Raw genomic sequence first — 21609 nt, forward strand, 5'->3', positions numbered from 1 at the left:
TGGGAGCCACGACCCAACTGTGTTATAACCAATCCCGCACCATGACGAGGCGCATTATAACGGGTGAGCACTGTATGTATGTATGTATGTATGTATGTATATATATATATATATATATATATACACACACACACACTACCGGTCAAAAGTTTTAGAACACCCCCATTTTTCCAGTTTTTATTGAAATTTAAGCAGTTCAAGTCCAGTGAATAACCTGAAATGGTACAAAGGTAAGCGGTAAACTGCCAGAGGTTAAAAAAAAAGTTTAGGTTACCAAAAACTGAAAAATAATATACATTTCAGAGTTATACAAAAAGGCCTTTTTCAGGGAACAAGTAATGGGTTAACAACTTACAGCTGTTCTGCAGCAATGGGAGTAAATTAAGCCTTGAAAGTTGATGCTAACAATTCCTACAGGTGTCCCAACTTTTGTTGATTACTTACAAATCCTCTGTCTGTATAAAAGCAGTGTTGGAACAGACTGTGTTACTACACCCTCTTAAGCATTATTTGGACAGTATTGTACTGCAGGAAGTAGTATATTGCTCTCATAATGGCAAGAAAAAGGCAATTAACAAAGGAAGACAGACCATTTTAACCCTTAAAAGTGTAGGTCTTTCCTTTAGAAATTGTAAAGAAAGCCAAGGTGTCAGTGAGTACAGTTTCCTACACCATCAAAAGGCACTTGGAAACTGGAGGAAACTCTTGACAGGAAGAGGTCTGGCAGACCCAAAGCCACAACAGAATCAGAAGACAAGTTTCTGAGAGTCAACAGCTTGCGTGATAGGCGGCTCACAGGACAACAGCTTCAAGCACAGCTTAACACTAGTCGAAGTAAGCAAGTCTCAGTTTCAACTATGAAGAGAAGACTTTGAGCTGCAGGTTTGACAGGTCGAGTGGCAGTAAGAAAGCCATTGCTAAGATGGCAAAATAAGAAAAAGAGGCTTGCCTGGGCCATGAGGCACCGCCAGTGGACTACTGAAGACTGGAAGAAGGTCTTATGGACCGATGAATCCAAATTTGAAATCTTCGGTTCATCACGCAGGGTTTTTGTACGCCATCGAGTAGGCGAAAGGATGGTTCCTCGGTGTGTGACACCAACTGTCAAACATGGAGGAGGAAGCGTGATGGTCTGGGGCTCTTTTGCTGGATCCAGAGTCGGCGACTTGCAGAGTGAGTGGCACCCTGAACCAAAACTGCTACCACAGCATTTTGCAGCGCCATGCAATACCCTCTGGTATACGCCTAGTTGGTCAGGGGTTTATCCTACAGCAAGATAATGACCCAAAACATACCTCCAGGCTATGTCAGAACTACCTTAGAAGAAAAGAACGAGACGGTAGGCTTCAAATCATGGAATGGCCAGCACAGTCTCCAGACTTAAACCCCATCGAGCTGGTTTGGGATGAACTGGACAGAAGGGTGAAAGCAAAGCAACCTACAAGTGCAAAACATTTGTGGGAACTTCTGCAACAGTGTTGGGAAGAACTTTCCGAACAATATTTGATTTCCATTGTAGAAAGAATGCCACGAGTGTGTTCGGCTGTTATATCTGCAAAAGGTGGCTACTTTGATGAGTCAAAAATTTAGATTAAATTTTGTTAAACAAAACGATTCCATGATTTCTTTTTTATCTCCAATTGTTTATTTGTTCTATGCTTTAATTTCAGAGTACATTGAGATATTAAACTGCGTAAATTTCAATAAAAACTGGAAAAATTGAGGTGTTCTAAAACTTTTGACCGGTAGTGTATATACAGTGCCTTGCGAAAGTATTCGGCCCCCTTGAACTATGCGACCTTTTGCCACATTTCAGGCTTCAAACATAAAGATATGAAACTGTAATTTTTTGTGAAGAATCAACAACAAGTGGGACACAATCATGAAGTGGAACGAAATTTATTGGATATTTCAAACTTTTTTAACAAATAAAAAACTGAAAAATTGGGCGTGCAAAATTATTCAGCCCCCTTAAGTTAATACTTTGTAGCGCCACCTTTTGCTGCGATTACAGCTGTAAGTCGCTTGGGGTATGTCTCTATCAGTTTTGCACATCGAGAGACTGAAATTTTTGCCCATTCCTCCTTGCAAAACAGCTCGAGCTCAGTGAGGTTGGATGGAGAGCATTTGTGAACAGCAGTTTTCAGTTCTTTCCACAGATTCTCGATTGGATTCAGGTCTGGACTTTGACTTGGCCATTCTAACACCTGGATATGTTTATTTGTGAACCATTCCATTGTAGATTTTGCTTTATGTTTTGGATCATTGTCTTGTTGGAAGACAAATCTCCGTCCCAGTCTCAGGTCTTTTGCAGACTCCATCAGGTTTTCTTCCAGAATGGTCCTGTATTTGGCTCCATCCATCTTCCCATCAATTTTAACCATCTTCCCTGTCCCTGCTGAAGAAAAGCAGGCCCAAACCATGATGCTGCCACCACCATGTTTGACAGTGGGGATGGTGTGTTCAGGGTGATGAGCTGTGTTGCTTTTACGCCAAACATAACGTTTTGCATTGTTGCCAAAAAGTTCGATTTTGGTTTCATCTGACCAGAGCACCTTCTTCCACATGTTTGGTGTGTCTCCCAGGTGGCTTGTGGCAAACTGTAAACGACACTTTTTATGGATATCTTTAAGAAATGGCTTTCTTCTTGCCACTCTTCCATAAAGGCCAGATTTGTGCAGTATACGACTGATTGTTGTCCTATGGACAGAGTCTCCCACCTCAGCTGTAGATCTCTGCAGTTCATCCAGAGTGATCATGGGCCTCTTGGCTGCATCTCTGATCAGTCTTCTCCTTGTATGAGCTGAAAGTTTAGAGGGATGGCCAGGTCTTGGTAGATTTGCAGTGGTCTGATACTCCTTCCATTTCAATATTATCGCTTGCACAGTGCTCCTTGGGATGTTTAAAGCTTGGGAAATCTTTTTGTATCCAAATCCGGCTTTAAACTTCTCCACAACAGTGTCTCGGACCTGCCTGGTGTGTTCCTTGTTCTTCATGATGCTCTCTGCGCTTTAAACGGACCTCTGAGACTATCACAGTGCAGGTGCATTTATACAGAGACTTGATTACACACAGGTGGATTCTATTTATCATCATTAGTCATTTAGGTCAACATTGGATCATTCAGAGATCCTCACTGAACTTCTGGAGAGAGTTTGCTGCACTGAAAGTAAAGGGGCTGAATAATTTTGCACGCCCAATTTTTCAGTTTTTTATTTGTTAAAAAAGTTTGAAATATCCAATAAATTTCGTTCCACTTCATGATTGTGTCCCACTTGTTGTTGATTCTTCACAAAAAATTACAGTTTCATATCTTTATGTTTGAAGCCTGAAATGTGGCAAAAGGTCGCAAAGTTCAAGGGGGCCGAATACTTTCGCAAGGCACTGTATATTAGGGGTGGTACATAGAGCCAGTATCTGTATCTGTATTCGTGCCCATACTATTAGTACTCATGTTTGTATTCGTCAAACTGGAAGTGGGAAGGGGCAAACCCAGAAGTTGTTTAAAACTCGTTTATTTACACTTATTTACAATGTAAAAATGTCCTGAGTGACAAAACAATGCAACAATGTGCAGTTTTCTATGCAACACCCATGCAAACTTCACTTCTACTGTGTATAATATATACTGTGCAGTCCAGTCCTGTGCTGTATTTTGTAACAAAGCTCTACTATAAGTAGGGCGCTTCGCTTTCTTTTTGTATTTTTGATGACGTAATGCCCCTTTATGTTTGCCCCTTAAAGTTTTTTAAAATCGAATAAACACTCTTCTAAAATCCCAACCATCAGTAAGACAGCGTTTTTCCTCTTTCACACAGCCTGCAGTGCAGCTCCAAACTGGAGCCTAGTGCTGCAACTGTGCACGATACACAGAGACCATCGTCTTGCTAAGCTGGTTACAAAAATATTAATTATATTTTCACAACGTTTAAAAAAACTTCAAAGCTCCTACCCCCTCCAAAAACACTATTTTATTTAAATTACGACAACACAAGTCTTTTTTCTTGACACAGTGAAACAAATTTAAGCACAATTCCACTTTACTTTTCCCTATACAGCGCTCTCGAATCGAATGAACTGAAGCACTGACTCTGTACCCTTCTTCCCCACACTGATTGGCTTCCAGTGTCACAGACTGCAGAGGGAGGCGTGGTTGAAATGAGAGGCTCTCAATTCTCACTGATTTCAAACACTTCATTTGCAACGAATACGGCCTAATATTCATAAAAATGAAAGTCACTATTTGGCCATTACTAATATTAGGAAGAAGACCAATTATTTGTGCATATCTTAATACGAATTTATATTCGGTAAAAACCCCTAATTTATATATCTATATATAGATAGATAGATAGATAGATAGATAGATAGATAGATTGATAGATTGATAGATAAAATCTTTAAATCCAGTTTCTTATCAAGGAATAGTAAGAATGGTATATTGTATGTTGGTTTAAATTAAGAAACTGCAATATGTTAAACAACTTGTGAGTGGACATTTTTGTAATATTTACTGTGATGGCAAGTTTGGTTTGTCACTTATTTTAATTGTTTCCAGTAAGAATATTAATTTAAAACAATACAAAACATAAATACACTTAAAAATGAATCTGTCTCTAACTACACAGTACTAGATTTCCTGGGCCTCAAATAACACCTTATGTAAGTACCAAGACAAGTGTATTTGCGGTCTGTGAAATCAGACATTAATATATGAAGTGTTTCACACACTTCTAATATCTATTCACGTATACTGAATACTTTCCTTTAAAATAAAATTATTTATAGGGTGCAGAAGTATTCCGTACAGCAGTGGTACTCAGATCTGGCCCCTGAGATCCATTCAAATCCAGGTTTTATATCAATCGGGTCCTAAATTAGACAATTGCCTCTTAGAAGGCTCAATTAACTATTTTAGAACCTTCTTGGAGTATAAACCTGGACTGGAATGGATCTCAAGGGCCATAATTAAGTACCACTGCCATATAGTGTATATGTTTACAGATTATCTCCTTTGTGAGTTCTCTGATGTCTTTTAAAGGATCTTAGCTGCTTAAAATTCTCTCACGTTCAGTACAGACATACACGTTTCTTCCGTGTGTGTCCTCTGGTGTGCTATAAGGGGTTGGGACTGCTTGAAGCTTCTCCCACACTCACAACAGTCATAAGGTTTTTGTCTCTCCTGTGTGTATTCGCTGGTGTTTCTTCAGTTGCATGTAAACCCGGAAACTCTTCCCACAATCAGTACAGTCATATGGGTTTTCTCCAGTGTGAATTCGCTGATGGATTTTAAGGCTCCTACACCGACTGAAGTTCTTCCCACATTCAGAGCAGTGATACGGTTTCTCTCCTGCGTGAACGCGCTGGTGCACTTTCAGGTCCCTGGAAGCCTTGTATCTTTTCCCACATTCAGCACACCAGTATGGGCTCTCGCCTGTGTGAATTCTCTGGTGTATTTTCAGGTCTCCCGACTGCTTGAAACTTTTCCCACATTGAAAACAGTGATACGGCCTCTCTCCTGTGTGGGTTCGCTGGTGTTTTTTAAGATTTCCTGGCTGCTTGAAACTCTTCCCACAATCGTAACAATAATACGGAGCTTCTCCTGTGTGAGTCCTCTGGTGGCTTCTGAAGCTCCCTAGCTGGCTGAACCTTTTCCCACAGTCAGCACAGTGATATGGTGTCTCTCCTGTGTGAATTCGCTGGTGTATTTTCAGGTCTCCTGAAGCCTTGAAGCTTTTCCCACATTCGGTACACAGGAAAGGGGCTTCTCCTGTGTGAATTCGCTTGTGTATTTTAAGGGCTCCCAACTGACTGAAACTATTCCCGCATTCAATACAGTAATAGGGTGGTCCTCCTAAGCGCAATCTCTTGTTTTTCTTGAGGCTTTCCAAGTCATTGAAAATCTTATCATATTCAGTGCTGTGCAAAGAGGCCTGGTTTCTCAGTATCTTCACGTATTCTTCTCTGTGTGCCATCTTTGTGTGCTTCTCCAGATACTGGGCACCAGTAAAAGAGAAGTTGCAGTGAGGGCAGGGATACGATCCATGTTCTGATTTAACATCCACTTCAGGATAGATGATAGATCGAGAAAGAGAGGGAGAAAAATAAATGTTACAGCACGTTCAGTTTAGCTCACCTTTACACTGGATATGAACAGGGTGTGACCAATATTAAATCAGCAACCAACATTAAATACTTATGGAATAAGACTCCTATTGCAGAGCCGTTTCCCCCCTTTCCAAGTTTTAAAATGAGCCTGGATAGCCACAGTGCAGAGGTAACAAAGCTCGGGCTTGTCTTATAAAACCAGGAATGGATCAAACTGCATGGATATTCTGAATAGTTACATTTTATAATGTATGGGAATAAGACTAGCAATACATACACACCACTTTGTATTTGAAAAATATTTAAAGAGATTTGAATCCCAATAAGGCTAACGTTGTTTTACGTACGTGTCACAGTGCTACTGGTCTGTGATGTTTCCTCTTGTTTAATATCGCCTTCGTCGTCTCCAGTGCTCTCGGTTGTTATGTACCCAGGACTGTCAGCCACCCTTGTCACCTCTTCCTTGATCTGAACACTCCAGTCCTCTGAAACAACACACTTCAAGGGTGCGGATGGCGGCTCGCTGGACTCCTGTTTGATATAAAAAGATTCCATCTCGGAAACGTCCTTCATGCGATGCTAAACCATTTCCTCTTCAGAACCTGTGTGGGGATAAATGAGACATTCTTACAATTGGGAAAATACAGTGGGAATTTGTTCCTTTGATGCTGTTCTGTGGGGTGTGCTGCACACTACCCTGCAGCATGCACTGGGACACCTTGTTGAGGTAGTACAGTATTATTATTATTATTATTATTATTATTTGTTTATTTAGCAGACGCCTTTATCCAAGGCGACTTACAGAGACTAGGGTGTGTGAACTATGCATCAGCTGTAGAGTCACTTACAACTACGTCTCACCTGAAAGACGGAGCACAAGGAGGTTAAGTGACTTGCTCAGGGTCACACAATGAGTCAGTGGTTGAGGTGGGATTTGAACCGGGGACCTCCTGGTTACAAGCCCTTTTCTTTAACCACTGGACCACACAGCCTCTATGTGTGACATTACTACAAGAGACAAGTCAAGGTGTTTTGGTTCGGGAAGCAAATTGAAGAATATAAGACTTAAGGTGATATTCAGAAACCACACTTTTTGTTGACTTTGATGCCTGCATAAGAAAAGCACACTTCAGTGAACACTAACATTTAAGTGTTGTTTCTGAGTATGGATAATCTACTGTGGATTCATATATTAACATCATTAAAGGCCAGGCAGGTTTCTGAAGCAGGTGACATTACAACGAAACATGTTTTGAGAAAATAATTTGACAAAGGGTGTAGGGAGTTTGGAAAGAAGGAAGAACAACATTTATTTTGCAGTTTCTTAAACGCACAGTAAGCTTGTGGATACTGTAGATACAGTAAAATTAATTTTGGAATATATATCCTTTTAGACAAAGGTATACAGTGGCAGCCATCAGTGCACTGCAGTGCAGTGCAGAACAGTAACGGCATCAACATACACATACAGAAATATCGCCATTAAAATCGATAACAACGTCACTATAGTCGGTTCTTTGACACTTCTTACGTCATATAAGAAAGGTTACAAACGAGAGGAGGTGTCCAGGTGTCCTGGATACCGTAACAGTAGTATGCAGTACAAAAATAAGACAAACATACAATTCAGTGACACTCAAGCTGTGTCTGAATCAGAGGGCTAGTGTAGTACTGTACTTGACGTTACTGTGCCTGTTCCTTACCTGTACTCGCCTCGGCTTTGTCGCTTTAAAGTTTTAATTCTATTTATCTTCGAGTCTTGCTTTCCACCTGTCTCACCTCTTTAGACTGTATACGACTTTTCAGTGAAATAAATATATGAACAAAGTAAAAGTACAGAAAATAATTTAACCTGAGAGACGCAGCATTCACATACATACAACAAAACAGAGTTCTCTCTCCTTCCGTATAACAAGCCTCACACTGACCCACCCCCAAAGACTGACGAGGAGGTTAGCCAATCAAGTCCTCCTTTGGAACACCGTCAGCCAATACCGTGGGCGGTTCATCGCATCGCAGTTTTTTGTTTTGGATGGAGGAGAGACGTAGAAATCAAAGTAGCACTAGAGTGGTTACTTGTGTCATTTACTTTGGCTGGTAGAATGTTGTGTTTGTAAAAGTATTTGCTGGCTGGGCACTGCGCTGGGCAGCGTTACAGGGTGGGGAGTTCCGATTGTGCTTTAATGTACAGTATCTATACTGCAAGATTCTGAGTAAAACAAAAACAGCACATATTAATAAAACATGTTGTCAACAATTTAGTCTCCAGAACAACGTATTTAACAAGACTGTGGCACAATACGACACAACATAAGAAAGTACAGAACAGTAAAGTGGGGAACATGTGTGGAACACCTGGAATGGGAAATCAAAATGATAAAACATTGTAAAAAAAACGGTAAAGCATGAGGAAGGAAAAAGCACGAGGAGGATCGATGCTTATTGACTGCAGCATGTTAAATGAGCTGTTTCCAGTTCAACTTGAAATTTAAACAGCAGTCTGCATCATATTTTATTTTGATTTATTCTGACTGTCCCCTTGAGGTTTTATGATGCACAGTAAGCATGCAGGCACCCGGGTCACTCACATTCTGTGCTTTTAAGTGATGGCCTGTGTGAGAAGTCTGTATTAAGGTGCTTGAGTCACTATTGGCTGGTTTCACAGACCCGGATTAGCACTTAGTTATGTTAGGTAAGACTAGCGCTAATCGAGTTCTGTGAAACCAGCTGTATGTTTTTAGTTGCAGTTGCCTGCCAAGTAACTTTACTCTAGATCAGCCAAAGAGTCTTTATAAAAGCAAGAGTGATCTACCACTTTGGCACATGTTTCCCGTTGTTTTACTGGCAATACCCAGCACAGCTGTTATTGGTGATGGCTCTTACTTAGGGAAATCACTTTAACACATACTGCTGGTGACAGGTTTATCACATGAACATGCATTTATGCATTTTATTTTGAGATGGCGTTCAGACACAGAATCATGAGAATCAATTTATAAATGGTCAAACAAGAACAATCAGACAGATTTGCATAGACAGAAAGCTACTCACTCTCCCCTCCATCATGTGCTTTGGCACTCTGGTCATTTGGCCATGCAGCTGTGCTGTTGGCCTTCTGTCTTTGTGGAACCTGATGGTCTCCAGGCTAATGCCATTGCAATGCAGTGGTTATAAATCCAGTGCCATGGTACAGAATCAAGACAAAAAGATGCACAGTACAGCACACTTCTTGAACTTTATTTACACTGCATGGATTTTACATGTCTCAGTGCAATATAGAAATATACTGCAATTACCCCAGCATTGGATGTGAATATAAAAATAAACTAATTAAATCAATAGTAACATTTCTCACTCATGAGCATAACAACATTCACAAAAGAGCTTTATCTTTTAGTTTTCCAGACTTTATTTTCACATTGACTCTGAAAGCTGTTTTGCCTGGCACAGAACTATTCGTTAATGGTAACCACCTGGTTCCATGTCCATACTCACTTCCTGTGCTGTAGGTGCTAAAACCCAGCAAGCTGCACAATCACACTCAATGCTGACTCTATGTTGTGTCAATTGGATGTCTATTGCATTGCTGCTCTAAATAAAGTGAACAGGGCAAGAAGACTTCATCACTAAATGCATGGGATCTTATTCTGAAGCAAATGCATGACAAGGGCAAATTTCTAAGACAAAATGTTTTTTAGCAGATTTAACAGGAGCTTGAACAGGAGTACTTGCTTCGTCCAGCGCTGTGCAAGGAATATTAAGATTCAACAGAGCGGGTAATAAACTTATGTGATCATTTACCATGTACATTAAGTGTATAAACAGTTCAAGAGAAAAGTACTGCATGTAGGAAGCAAGTATGTTGAGCCTAATGGCTTTCTCTTGTTCCTAAAATCGCATGTTCTTGTATTTTGCAACAGGATGCAGTGGACATTTCTGCACTACAGTTGATCTCAGTGTTCCATGTGTCTGACCAGGGGGACAATGGTCACCAAACGAACATCAGCATCTGAAGCTGAGAGCATGTTATAAAAGTTACATGTCAACAAATGCAGGTGAATCACCCCAACACTGCTGACCACACTTCTAACACAGATTGGAAACACTCAGCAGCACATTTTCATTAAATTTTTCTATTTTAAATCACTTATTATTTTTGATTCTATTGTATATGCTTTAAGAAAAAAACAACTGTGATTTTTATTTTACCAAATATTATACAAAAAAACTCAATACAATTCTAGCGCCCCACGAGTGGAGTCTGAAGTGAATGACGGGGGACAGCGTGGATCACTTGAAGACTGTGGCCTTCCAGCAGCTGGTCCACAGAGATTAAGGGTCGAGGCACATTGGGGAGGATGGGCCTCAGAACATTTCCTTGGTAGTCTCTGCCTTCCTGTGTGGACCCTTTCCACGAGCCTCGTCTGGCACCACTGGGCTCTCGAAGCACCACTCCCGGGGACAGCTCCATGCTCTCTAAGAGCAGACTGGCCATTGTGGACATGGGGCCATGTGGAACCTGCCGTTCCTCCTTATATAAAGACTTAGAGGCCTGGGGCTCATCCAGCACACAGAGGGGAATTTGCTTTCTGGTGCTTTTGGTCACTGTCCGATCTGGTCGCGCCCCAGCTTCTCTGGCTCTCTGCACCTCTGATTTGTCTTTCCCCCGAACGGTCCTGCGCAGCGCACCCCACCCAGCCTTGATAGCTGCCAGCCTTACTTGCTCGGCCTCCACCTCGGGGTCCACCAGCTCGACCCTCGGCCTCACAAGGTGCCTGGGTAGCCGTGCCGGCTCTAGCCTGCGCACTGCGGTGACGTTGCCGGACTCATCGTAGGTGATGTTATTATTCTGCGCCGGCCGGCTCCCCTGGATCTTCAGAAGGTTGTGAAAGGCAGCAGGGATCAGTTTGGGTGAGTCTTGCTCAGAGGGGAGAGATTGGGAGAGTTGCTGGATCAGCAGATCCCTCTCAGAGTCCTCCAGAGGTTTGGTGAAGTTACGCAGGCCGGCTGACGGCAGAGCCCCCCGGTGGGGCTTGTACTGCCTTTTTGCTTTCTGCTCTTTGGGAGGGGGGGTGGGGTTACGGGGGAGATTAGTTTTTTTGGGTACAGGTGGTTCTTTTTTCTCTCTTTTGATCTCAGAGGTCTGTTTATTTGGTGTCAGATCCAAATCCTTGATTTCTTTCTGTCTGGATTTACTCTGTTCCTGCTGTGTGTCAGTTTCTGGCTGGTGTGCCGTAGGTTGTGTGTTCTCTTTAGTAGGAGGCTCAGCCAGCTTCTGCAGAGAAGGTTAAATGATGTTTCATTTTAATTTACAGCTCAACACCAGTACAATGACAATTGTTAAGTTTTCAAAGTTTCAATTTCTTTGTAAATTCTCTGTAAGTATACCCTTACTGTGTAAATTCATTAACAGGTATACCCTATCACTTTTTGGAATACCCAACAACAATAACAGTTCGGAATGAAGATAAAGAAACCGTTGTGTAGCACGCAAGCACAAAATCACTACTGCTTTACACACTACAGGGGGCTGCACTTCAGTAGTGGCTACATAAATCAGCTGTACAATTGTGCTCTGTAAAATACATTTTTGACTGTGTGGAAATGTGCTACATAAATGTCAGTTCTATTCCAATAGCTTGCAGAGATCTTACAAAGTTGTAATATCTTATAGGAACAGGAATAAGGACATTGTCAAATAATGTAATCAATAAGGTAAGGCCTTACACTACTGTAATAACTACAGTTAAGACATGAAGAGCAGTGCACCTGTTTGCCTGTCCCACGTGGTGTCAGTCCTGTGTGCACAACTGGAACAGACCCTTGTGCCCAGGAATCTGTGCCACATGGCGAGGGCTCCTCATCTTCCTGCCAGGTGGGGTCGCACTGCACAGACTCTTCCCCCTTATCTCGGGCCAGGAAGCGCCACTCCACAATCTGAACCATTGCATCTCTTGCCTGCATCACCGTGAAGGGTATCAGCTGGAGGGAAGGAGAAAAGAGCGAGGCACATTTAGAATTTCACATTAAAATAGGTGCTCTTTGTGTCTCCTGAAGAAATGGGATTACTTGAACAATGGTTTGCAGAAAAACATTGTTCATAACTTTGAATCCTTGCCAATTGGCACTGGCTCCGTCTGCGGTCTAGCAGGGATTAAAAAACAAACAAACCAAAAAAACTGTTCCTGATGTACAAAACTTAAATGAACAGCTGAGGTCTCACATCTTTAAACTTGTTCCAAAGTGCAAAACTTTTTCAGTGCATTTAGAATTTAATGATAAGGAAGGCCAATTATTTACACCAACAACTACTTAAATAATAATACGGCAGAAAGAAGCAGCACTTACATCTTCCGCTATTCATGTTATTATTAGACCACACGTGTCAGATGTAACGTGAAGTTCACTAACACTGAAACGTTTGTTGTCTTGACTTGTAAGTTTTACCTCTGACTGTTATTCACTCAGGCTTTGAAACTTTGCAACCTACTGAACTTGTTTGATCTGATCTACTTGGTGACACATCTCTGTTCACAGGTTTCAGGTGCAGGGCAGTCAGTAAGCAGGTATCGAATACTGTGCTGCTGCATTGTGTATCAGACGGTAATTAAATGTGTGCCTCCTCACTTGCTTCTTTAGGTAGGCTCTGTAACACTCCTCCATCACTCGGGCCATCAAGACATCAAAGACTTCCGCCACCGCCTCCTCCCCCTCCTCCTGCGCTACCATGGAGACCCAGTCGGCCTCGGTGAGTCGGCCCTGGACAACATCAGGGGGCGCTGTTTGACCAACAGCCTGGGAAACAGACACAGAGGTGGTGCGGGATTTCTCCGCCCGTGATTTGGACATCGCTGCGCGGGACATGATATCTAGCTGTTTGGAAAGCAAGCCAGACAGGGACACGGCGGGTAATCTCTGAAAAATAATAAAGCAGTCGTCTCCATTAGAACTGCTTTACAATTTACTAATATATATCTTAGAAAACATTGCTAAACATTTATCGTAAAACTGTTTACAATAACAATACACCTGGTATAATGTGTTTTATAAGGAAAAAAGTCTTTGACAGTGTTAAAAATCAATGAAAAAACATGTATGTCTTCATACAGTGATATAAAAAATCGAATTAAATGTTTTGGAAATAAATACCCAACCAAACTACAGTTACTGTATTTAACGTACCTAAATGTTGTTTCCAAGAGAAATCCCACTCCAATTCCAGGTGCTTACCAGAGTCAAATATCCTCTATTTTGGTGTTTTTTTCAATGTATTTATATCTGGTTCGCCTCTTCGCTGTTCTGGTTACAATTTAAGAGCAGAGACCGACGGGGGATGTTGTCAATGGTTGCTTAGCAACTCACCAAACGCGCGGCTAGTAATGACGTTTCGCACAGTTTGTGCCCTGCTTTGGATGACGTCATCGAAAGCTGCGCTGTCACTATGGCTGCAGACGATGCCGAATGTATTTCAGCAGCAGATGAAGAAAGAAAACAACATACTTAAACACACGCAATTACAGAAACAGCAATTACTATCGCAGTAAAAGACACAGCTGATTGATTTACAGAAAGCTGTTTGTGTTGTTATATTGATTAGGTAACCTGTCGAGGAAAGCATCAGTATAGGCTGCTGGTAAAAGGTAAGTTAACCAGATGAATTTATATGTTGTACCCGAACCTGTAGAAATATACATACAGGTGTATATGTAGTACAACCAAACGAGCAAGATGGGCCGAATGGCCTCCTCTCGTTTGTAAACTTTCTTATGCGTAAACTGGTGTTGTAAAAACAACAAAACAAAAGGATCATTGGCAGAAAAATAATTACGATAAAGTGTTATTGACTGCAACACAGAGAATGCTTCTCCAAAGCAAAGCACCAGACCATCAATAAACGAACAGGTCAATATCTACAACAATTATTAAAAATGCAAACAAAGCCAATAGTACTGTTTTATTTGTATTATCAGAGTTGCGTACAATGATTAGCTGGCTGTTTGAGCTATGTGTGTGTGTGTGTGTGTACGTATATATATATATATATATATAGGGCCGGGATGCGGATTCGTACTTGGCTACACAGCATCCTTGCTGTTCAGATGGATTCCGTGTTGTCATTTTGCTACAGCCTCAGGAGACATACCTATGTATAAGAAACGTATATCGCGTCACACAATAATGAGTGTATGCTGCTAGCACAAGAGACCTACTGCTTGCTGTACTGTAAAGCTATCCGCCCAGCCAGGCTCAGGTTTCGGTCATACAGTAGGCAGAATAATCTTGGCTGCTTGTTGTTCTCGACCCAAAAATGTCATGGAATAACGGGGGTCTGTTTTCATTATGTAAAGAGTGACGGCTCTTAATACCGTCACACACAGATGCTTACAAATGTTGCCTGTGATTCATTACAAAGCAGTTGTATGCAAAAAACAAAACAAAAAACTATTTGCGATTCATGCAATGAAACCCTTTACTGTCAAGAACTGTTTTCAGGCAACATTCTTTTTTTATGTTACTGCAACATGTCCCATGTGTTGGTTTCAATGTTTGGGCCATATTACTGTTAATAAATAAATAAATAAATCACAGAGATGTGTCCTGGTAGGGTTAAGTGCCGTACACACCCTCCGCGGCCCTCTAACCCTTGCATGCCTGTCCCCTGTGTGTCTGCCCTGCAGGATGTATCGCAGGGAGAAGAGCATACAGATCAAGAGCAGCGCCTCGGCGCTCTACAACAACCTGAGCGTGCTGCCCATCGCAGAGAAGTGCCTCACCTACTTCACAGTGGTGCACTGCAATGTGGTGAACATGGTGAGCGCCTCGGGGGACGGACTCAACTTCTCACACCGCCAGCTGCAGTCCAAGGAGGGCAGCATCGCCGCCAGCTCCTCCCTCATCATACAGGTGCTGCTGTACTGGGGTCTCTCATTACTGGAAAGAGGAGGGGGAGGAGATTTAGCCAAGCCGTTTGGCTTAATACACAGGTCTCTTATTTGGATAAGTGCTTAGGGGTTTTAATGAAGAAGGCAGACCAAATCAGAGCCCTCTTAAAATAACACTCCTGGCTCTGGTTCAGAGGAATGAGATTGTTCTTGGCTCTCCGTACCAAAAAAGAAAAATAAATAAATAAATAAATAAATAAATAGATGTTCATGTCACAAAGTATCAAGTTGCGTTTGTGAAAAGACAGAATTCTACTGGTATAGACAGCTGGTCACATTTGTATAGGGTCTTTTACCAGTAAAAAGTTTGCACCTCTGTGTTCCAGGCGTCCTGGTGTGTGCTGCCATCTCGAGTTCTGCTGGTTCTCACGTCACAGAAGGGAATCCAGGTGAGGGCCCTTTGCTGCTGAATTAAGTCCTGCTGTATTATTAAACCCTTCAAGATCTTCAACAATAGTGTTGTGTTTTAATGATCTAAACACCTTATTTCTGCATCCTCATTTACCTTTTATATTGTATGTAGTAATTTTTGGTCTATAGATCACCCCGGGGGAAAAGCCCTGGTGGTTTAATATACAGTTAAAGAGTGGCGGCCCTGTTTAGATCATTAAAATAGAGCCCAATGTGTCCTGGAGTTAAGCATCTTCAGGTTTTTACTCCTAACTACTGTAACACAATAGGAATAGACAGCTCTATCACTAACTTCAGGAGGCCAAGACTAAACTACAGAGTTTTGCTTTTACCATACCCTCATAAAAAATATGGTATAGTAGTAAAAGCATAGCATTACAAAGTGTAACGAAGCACAGTGAGAGCATGGTAAAGCACAGGTAAACATTGTATGCTAAAACTGTTAAATGCATCGTATAACCATGGGATAACTGCAGAATTTACCATGGCAGACTTTTATATGGGTAAATAAGGACACTGTTCACTTTGAAAAGAGTTTTGAATTTGGATTGTATTCTTAACATTGGAGATTTAAACAGCTGCAGGTGGTGTTGCATTGACTGGAGCTATTAAATAGATATACTTGTCTTTTGAAGATGTACGAGTCGGATGGCTCCATCATGGTGTACTGGCATGCCCTGGACATCCCTGAGACCCCTTCAGGTACTGCACTGTCACTAGGGACGGGACACCTGTGTTACTAGGGACACCACATTGTGATTAGCATGAACAGTGACATTTACCCTTCTGATCTGTATTCTACAACTATAAGGGAGGACGCACAAGTCACAAGGGGCCAACTGTAAAGGAGTTATTGCCTGTAAGCTGCCCGAGAGCTGCGTTGTCCTCCAACGCTGCAGCTCTTGGGTGGCTGCATGGTGAGTCTGCAGTGTGAAAAAAAGCGGTCGGCTGACGGCACACGCTTCGGAGGACAGCGTGTGTTCGTCTTCGCCCTCCCGAGTCAGCGCAGGGGTGGTAGCGGTGAGCTGAGCCTAAAAAAAAAATTGGCCATTCCAAATTGGGAAAAAATAATAAAAATAATTGGCAATGACTAAATTTATAAAAAATAAAAAAAAGGACATGACCATGCCTGTCTGTAACAGGTGTCATTGTCCTGTATCTTTCTTTGCAATTAATATAAAATACTACTACTACTAATTAATAAGAAGAATGAGAGTAAGTAAGAAATGAATCCCTGATATCCCTTTGCTTTGCAGACGAGGCAGTGTTTGCTCGTGGAATTGCTGCAGCCACTACGCTCGGACACTACATCTGTGTGGGTGAGTTATTTCAAAAGAAAACTTGTCATCTGGTGACTGCTCCCTGAATCATTAGATTTAGTTTTGGTTAACTCAATTCTGGCGTTAAAGGGAGAGGTTTATTTCTTTATTTCAAAGGCTTCTGTTTTGGATCTTAGTTTGTAATTTAGTTTTCCTTTCAGTTCAGTGGTACTCGCATTGCATTGCCCTCTCTACAGTCAATCTCAGTCTCTCATGCTGTGTGTCTCTCCTCAGGCACCTCCTCTGGCTCTGTCCTGGTGTTTAAAATACCGGACAAGGGGGCCAACATCATCCTATCCGAAGTGCTGGAGGAGCACTGGGATCCCATCACAGACATCGCCACAGAGACCTCCAGCAGCAAGGTCATTCAGTAGACCTTTTTGTATTTTTATTTGGGTTTATAGCTGTCCCCGTCATGTTATCATAGTAAAAGCAGAGCAAAGTGGAATCATGGTAAAGCATAGGTGAGCAGTTCAATCCCAGAGAGTTATGGTAAAGCATATTAAAAAAGCAAGGCAAGCCAGGATAAACTACAGTAAATGAAAAAAAAACAATTACAGCAATGGGAAAACTGCTAAATTACCAAGCAAATTTACCGTGGTAAGCTTTTGTAAGGGGCACCTGAGAGTCTGTTCAAAGTCTTTGGAATATCCCATGATTTAAATTATAATAATACAATAAAAATACATTATTAACAATATAACATGAAAAAGAATATGAGCAATTAAAGAATAATATAAGCAATGAATTTCATGGTATTGTGTGCAACGTACTTGTTGTTTTTCTCTGAAGAGCCCAATCGCACACATGTGTCCCACTGTGGGCTGTGGCACTGATCTGCATGTGTCTCTGTGCATCCCCAGGAATATATTGCTGATATAGTCAGTGCAGACGACTCCGGCTTGCTTTGTATCTGGAAAGCAGGAAAAGATTTTAAACTGCTGAAGAAGATCCCTGCTTATGGGTGAGACAGATCTCCTTGCACTCAGTATTCAGTCAATTTGTGTCACCTGGGTTCCAGGAAAGTTTGGACTTCCATTTTCATGTGGAGAAGAGAGCTGTACAGCCTCTTGACCCTCCTAAAACCTTTATTGTAAATCTTCTATGTGCACCAGGACAGCCCAGTCAAATTCCACATGTATAATTTCTACCTAAAATCTTGGAACGAGTGTTGTGAATAAGTTGCTGGACCCATTGGGAATTTCAGTCTGGTTTTAAGCATTCTCACAGTATTGAAACTGCATTGGTAAGGGAGCCACTGGTTACATTATTGGTTTATTAGGAAATGTCCAGAGCTGGTTTAGATCTTTTAATGTGTAGTTGCCTTCTGGTGGTATTACATTTACTTGAGAGTGTTGACATCATCAAACCGTGCTCTAAGCTGTCAATGAGACACTAAATCTGCATCTGTTCTGACTGTTTCAACAGGACTATAGCATCATATAAATATCTGACAAAGGCACTTAACTGTATAACAAGTAAAACTAGAACAGTAAAACAGATGGTGCCGACAGTTAAGTGCTCAGTCTCTTCTTTATGTGTGTCCAGGTGCTCCTGCTCCTCGGTAAAGCTGTGGTGTGGGATTGTTATCGCGGGGTACGGCAGTGGGCAGATCCGGCTCTACGATGCCCTGTCAGGCGTGGTGCACGCGGAGGTGAACGCACACGCGCGCTGGATCTACGCACTGGATATCGCACCGGACTCAGGCAAGGTAGGCAGACTGAGTGCCTGTCCAGAACAGCAAGAGCCAGGACAGTGAGCAGTGATTGAAAACTGGAGCTGTAATACTTTGCTGTCTGTTTACTACAGTCTGCCATTATCCATCATTATCAAAAACACTCAATAGTCTAATCGTTTGACATTTAATTTTTAGTATTGCAACGTACTTCTTTTGTTGAGTTTTCTTATAAAGGCTTGGTTATCAACCCTTGCAGTAGCTAACTGATCCCTTCACCTCTGACAATCACTGTGTAACTGTCACACATAGCTGCTGTCCGGAGCAGAGGACTCGCTGGTACGAATCTGGAAGCTGAGCAAGTCCCCTGAGTCTCACACTGTCGAGGTAACGTTCTGCTGCATCTCCTGTGAAACGCTGTTACTGTTATTGCACTGGCTGCACCAGACATGTGGTGGGACTGCACACACGATCAAGGGACTTGGCTAAAGGATTAATGGGTTATTGTTTGAAAACATCTTGAGAACTGCTGCCACAAATCTTACCTGTTTTGTACTTCCATTAGTTCACTCAATGTGCAGTTTTGAAAGAAGCACATGTTGTAGCTCGCATGTATTTTCATTTTATAACATGATATCTGGTAATGCTAAAATGTGGGTTTCTTTCAAAGCTGCACATTTGAGACCTACAGTATATAATGAATGGATGTGTGTGGCAGGGAACATTTGTGGAACTATTTTGTTAGCTACAATCACTTTCAGCTCTTCCCTGATTGCCTGCACCTGTAAGCATCTTATATTGTGATACTGGGTGCGACCCACGAGAAGGAATTAGGGGACACATCAGAGGGCTAAACAGAACTTCCAAATTCCAGTGAACAGGGTGTTATTATAATAATGTGATATCTGTATAATGTAAAATAATGTATAATGTGATATCTTGTAACAATTGTAAGTCGCCCTGGATAAGGGCGTCTGCTAAGAAATAAATAATAATAATAATAATAATATTAGCAGTTCATGTGAAACCTTAAGAGTCCAAGCCAGTGTAGTTTCTGAAGTCATTTTGGAGGGCTTGTAGAAAAGTTTTTTTTTGTTGTTGTTGTTATCCCGGGCCATGGAATTTATTCCAGTTACAGAAAAGTTTCTCCAGTGTAGCCCTCCGTTTCCCCACTGACTCTCCCTCCCTGCAGATCGAGCACCAGCACACTGAGTGCGTCACCGACGTCCAGATCTGTGGAGCAAAGTTCTGTGACCCTGAGGGGAGCGCCTTCGCTGTCACCGGATACGACCTGAGCGAGATCATCCGCTACACTGTGGTGTAGGGCCTGGGAGTGAGGAAGGAGCACGAACCCACAACACACAGATCATCTGCTACCGCCACATTGTGTGTGTGTGTGTGGGGGGGTTCATTTATATTGCTTATGGGGTCAAAAAAGTTGGGAAGACCTGACAAAACCTACCTTATGAGGACATTGTACATGCCCATATAATGTAAACATAACCATCTAATATATATATATATATATAATTTAGCTCAAAGAGCCAGCTGCCCAACGTTTCGATATGTTGTACATATCTTTATCAAGGGAACATTTGTTTGAATCAAAACATTGGAGGTATTTATAGGTTTTTGACGGCATGACAACTGTTTGTTATTGTTTATATTCAAATCCATGATTTTTTCTTGCATGATGTAATGGTGTTCTATATATTGTGACATCATTTTTACTTTATCTTATAAATCTGTGTTAATTCTAATTAACATTATTTTATATAAACTTATATTTATATTATCATGCAATGCTGGCTCAGAGGATCAGCCTTGATTTGGCCTCCCCAGCGCATCAGCATGCATAACTTTAGAATGAATTTGGTTTATTTATTTATTTAAATGTTATGTATTTATTGGAGTTAATTGGTTCATTCTTTTTTTTTTTTTGAGTCCCGTTGGCATAATTGTGTTCAGTCTATTTATCCATTTACTTTCTTTTATTCTTCTATGTGTTGCATTGTCTAATTTTAGCTGTTCTAATACTACAAACTTTACATAATTTATGTCATGTCCATATATAGGTCCAAAGTCTTGGTGATGTTGCCCTTTGCAGCGATAACTGAAATGTTAGGAATGTTTTCTGTGTGTCTTTGACTTGCTACCACAGACAACATGTCTGGCCAGAAAACAGCTGCTGCAAAATTAGCTTGACCAGTAGAGGGCAGTTTTGTGTCACCTTTTACTACCCTGTACACCAGATACATATTTAACTTTGTAACTATAAGGGACCGTTTTAGATGTTCACTGTAGATTTTAAATGCAAAGGCGATTGTGGATGTTGAATGACAATGTGCTATTTTACTGTGCAGAGAACACCTATGTATTTACTGTAGGGATCTGTTTAATAAACTATTATTAGTAATCACTGTTTTCCAAACTGGAAGTTTGATTGTGTTCCTGGTATTTGATGTATTGTATTGTTCTTGCAGGTACATGATGGAAACCCCTGTTCAACATGGGAAGTGTACAGTTACAATACAGTGAGCTTTCACAAATGCATTCATGTCCCTTTGTGTGTTGGCATACATTTTCTTATTTAGTATTATAATTATATTGTTGTGGAATTAGAAATAGGCTTTAAGCAGGGTTAGAAACATAGTCCTGGGTTCTGTAACTCCCCTCATGTAAGTATGTTACTAACTGATCAGTAGCCAGAGCAATCAGGTCAGTGTTAGTTGTTTCTCTCTTCTAGCTACATGAGCAAGTTGAACAAACTTACTCATGCTGAGATAAGTAGTGTTAGTTCAGAGCAGATTCATCAAGGACTTGATTACTCACATTTCAGGAACCTACTTACTGTGCCTACCTGGTCAGTTCTGAAACCCAGGACTGGGGCGTCAGTTGTGATTGACAAATTCAGGGCTGCTGGTTTCACCAGTGTCTAGGTATGTCACATTAGGAGTTCACAGTTTTTCCTACCATGGTCCGGCTCTTTGGAATTCTTTGCCCTGGATCATCAGAAATGCTGATTCCAAAGTTTAAGTCCTTCCTGAAGGCCTATGTGTTCTCTCAAGCCTTTCCAGTATGAATATATTTTATGTTTTATTTTACTTTTATTCTTTTACTTTTTTTTTGATTGTGAAGCACTTTTGAGTTGGCT

At 41.4% G+C, this 21609-nt stretch overlaps 3 protein-coding genes across 6 annotated transcripts; 1 reads left to right on the forward strand and 2 right to left on the reverse strand.

Moving 5' to 3' along the window:
- Positions 1 to 3323: 3323 nt before the first annotated feature.
- On the reverse strand, positions 3324 to 8057 carry LOC117403978 (zinc finger protein 239-like). The gene is made up of 3 exons (XM_059026711.1): positions 7812 to 8057; positions 6456 to 6710; positions 3324 to 6064 (listed from the first exon to the last, which is right to left on the reverse strand). Exons 2-3 carry the CDS (start codon positions 6679 to 6681, stop codon positions 5163 to 5165), a joined length of 1128 nt encoding a protein of 375 aa, XP_058882694.1. The 5' UTR covers positions 6682 to 6710; positions 7812 to 8057; the 3' UTR covers positions 3324 to 5162.
- Positions 8058 to 9166: 1109 nt separating this feature from the next.
- Positions 9167 to 13437, reverse strand: LOC117404146 (uncharacterized protein C2orf81 homolog). 4 transcript variants are annotated; one of them, XM_034006904.3, is made up of 4 exons: positions 13339 to 13437; positions 12736 to 13023; positions 11878 to 12090; positions 9167 to 11383 (listed from the first exon to the last, which is right to left on the reverse strand). In XM_034006904.3, the coding sequence occupies exons 2-4, from the start codon at positions 12970 to 12972 to the stop codon at positions 10349 to 10351; spliced, it is 1485 nt and encodes a 494-aa protein (XP_033862795.3). In that variant the 5' UTR covers positions 12973 to 13023; positions 13339 to 13437; the 3' UTR covers positions 9167 to 10348. The 4 variants fall into 4 exon arrangements, with proteins under 4 accessions (XP_033862795.3, XP_058882867.1, XP_033862796.3 ...); XM_059026884.1 differs by having other exon boundaries at positions 12736 to 12981; positions 13291 to 13425; XM_034006905.3 differs by having other exon boundaries at positions 13291 to 13425.
- Positions 13438 to 13546: 109 nt separating this feature from the next.
- LOC117404130 (WD repeat-containing protein 54-like) lies at positions 13547 to 21008 on the forward strand. Its single transcript, XM_034911848.2, has 10 exons — positions 13547 to 13748; positions 14787 to 15012; positions 15377 to 15439; positions 16097 to 16163; positions 16718 to 16780; positions 17015 to 17142; positions 17644 to 17744; positions 18329 to 18491; positions 18768 to 18842; positions 19648 to 21008. The coding sequence occupies exons 2-10, from the start codon at positions 14788 to 14790 to the stop codon at positions 19777 to 19779; spliced, it is 1017 nt and encodes a 338-aa protein (XP_034767739.1). The 5' UTR covers positions 13547 to 13748; position 14787; the 3' UTR covers positions 19780 to 21008.
- The last annotated feature ends 601 nt before the right edge of the window (positions 21009 to 21609 follow it).

This window comes from Acipenser ruthenus, chromosome 1 (assembly GCF_902713425.1).
Source record: "Acipenser ruthenus chromosome 1, fAciRut3.2 maternal haplotype, whole genome shotgun sequence".
NCBI lineage: Eukaryota > Metazoa > Chordata > Actinopteri > Acipenseriformes > Acipenseridae > Acipenser > Acipenser ruthenus.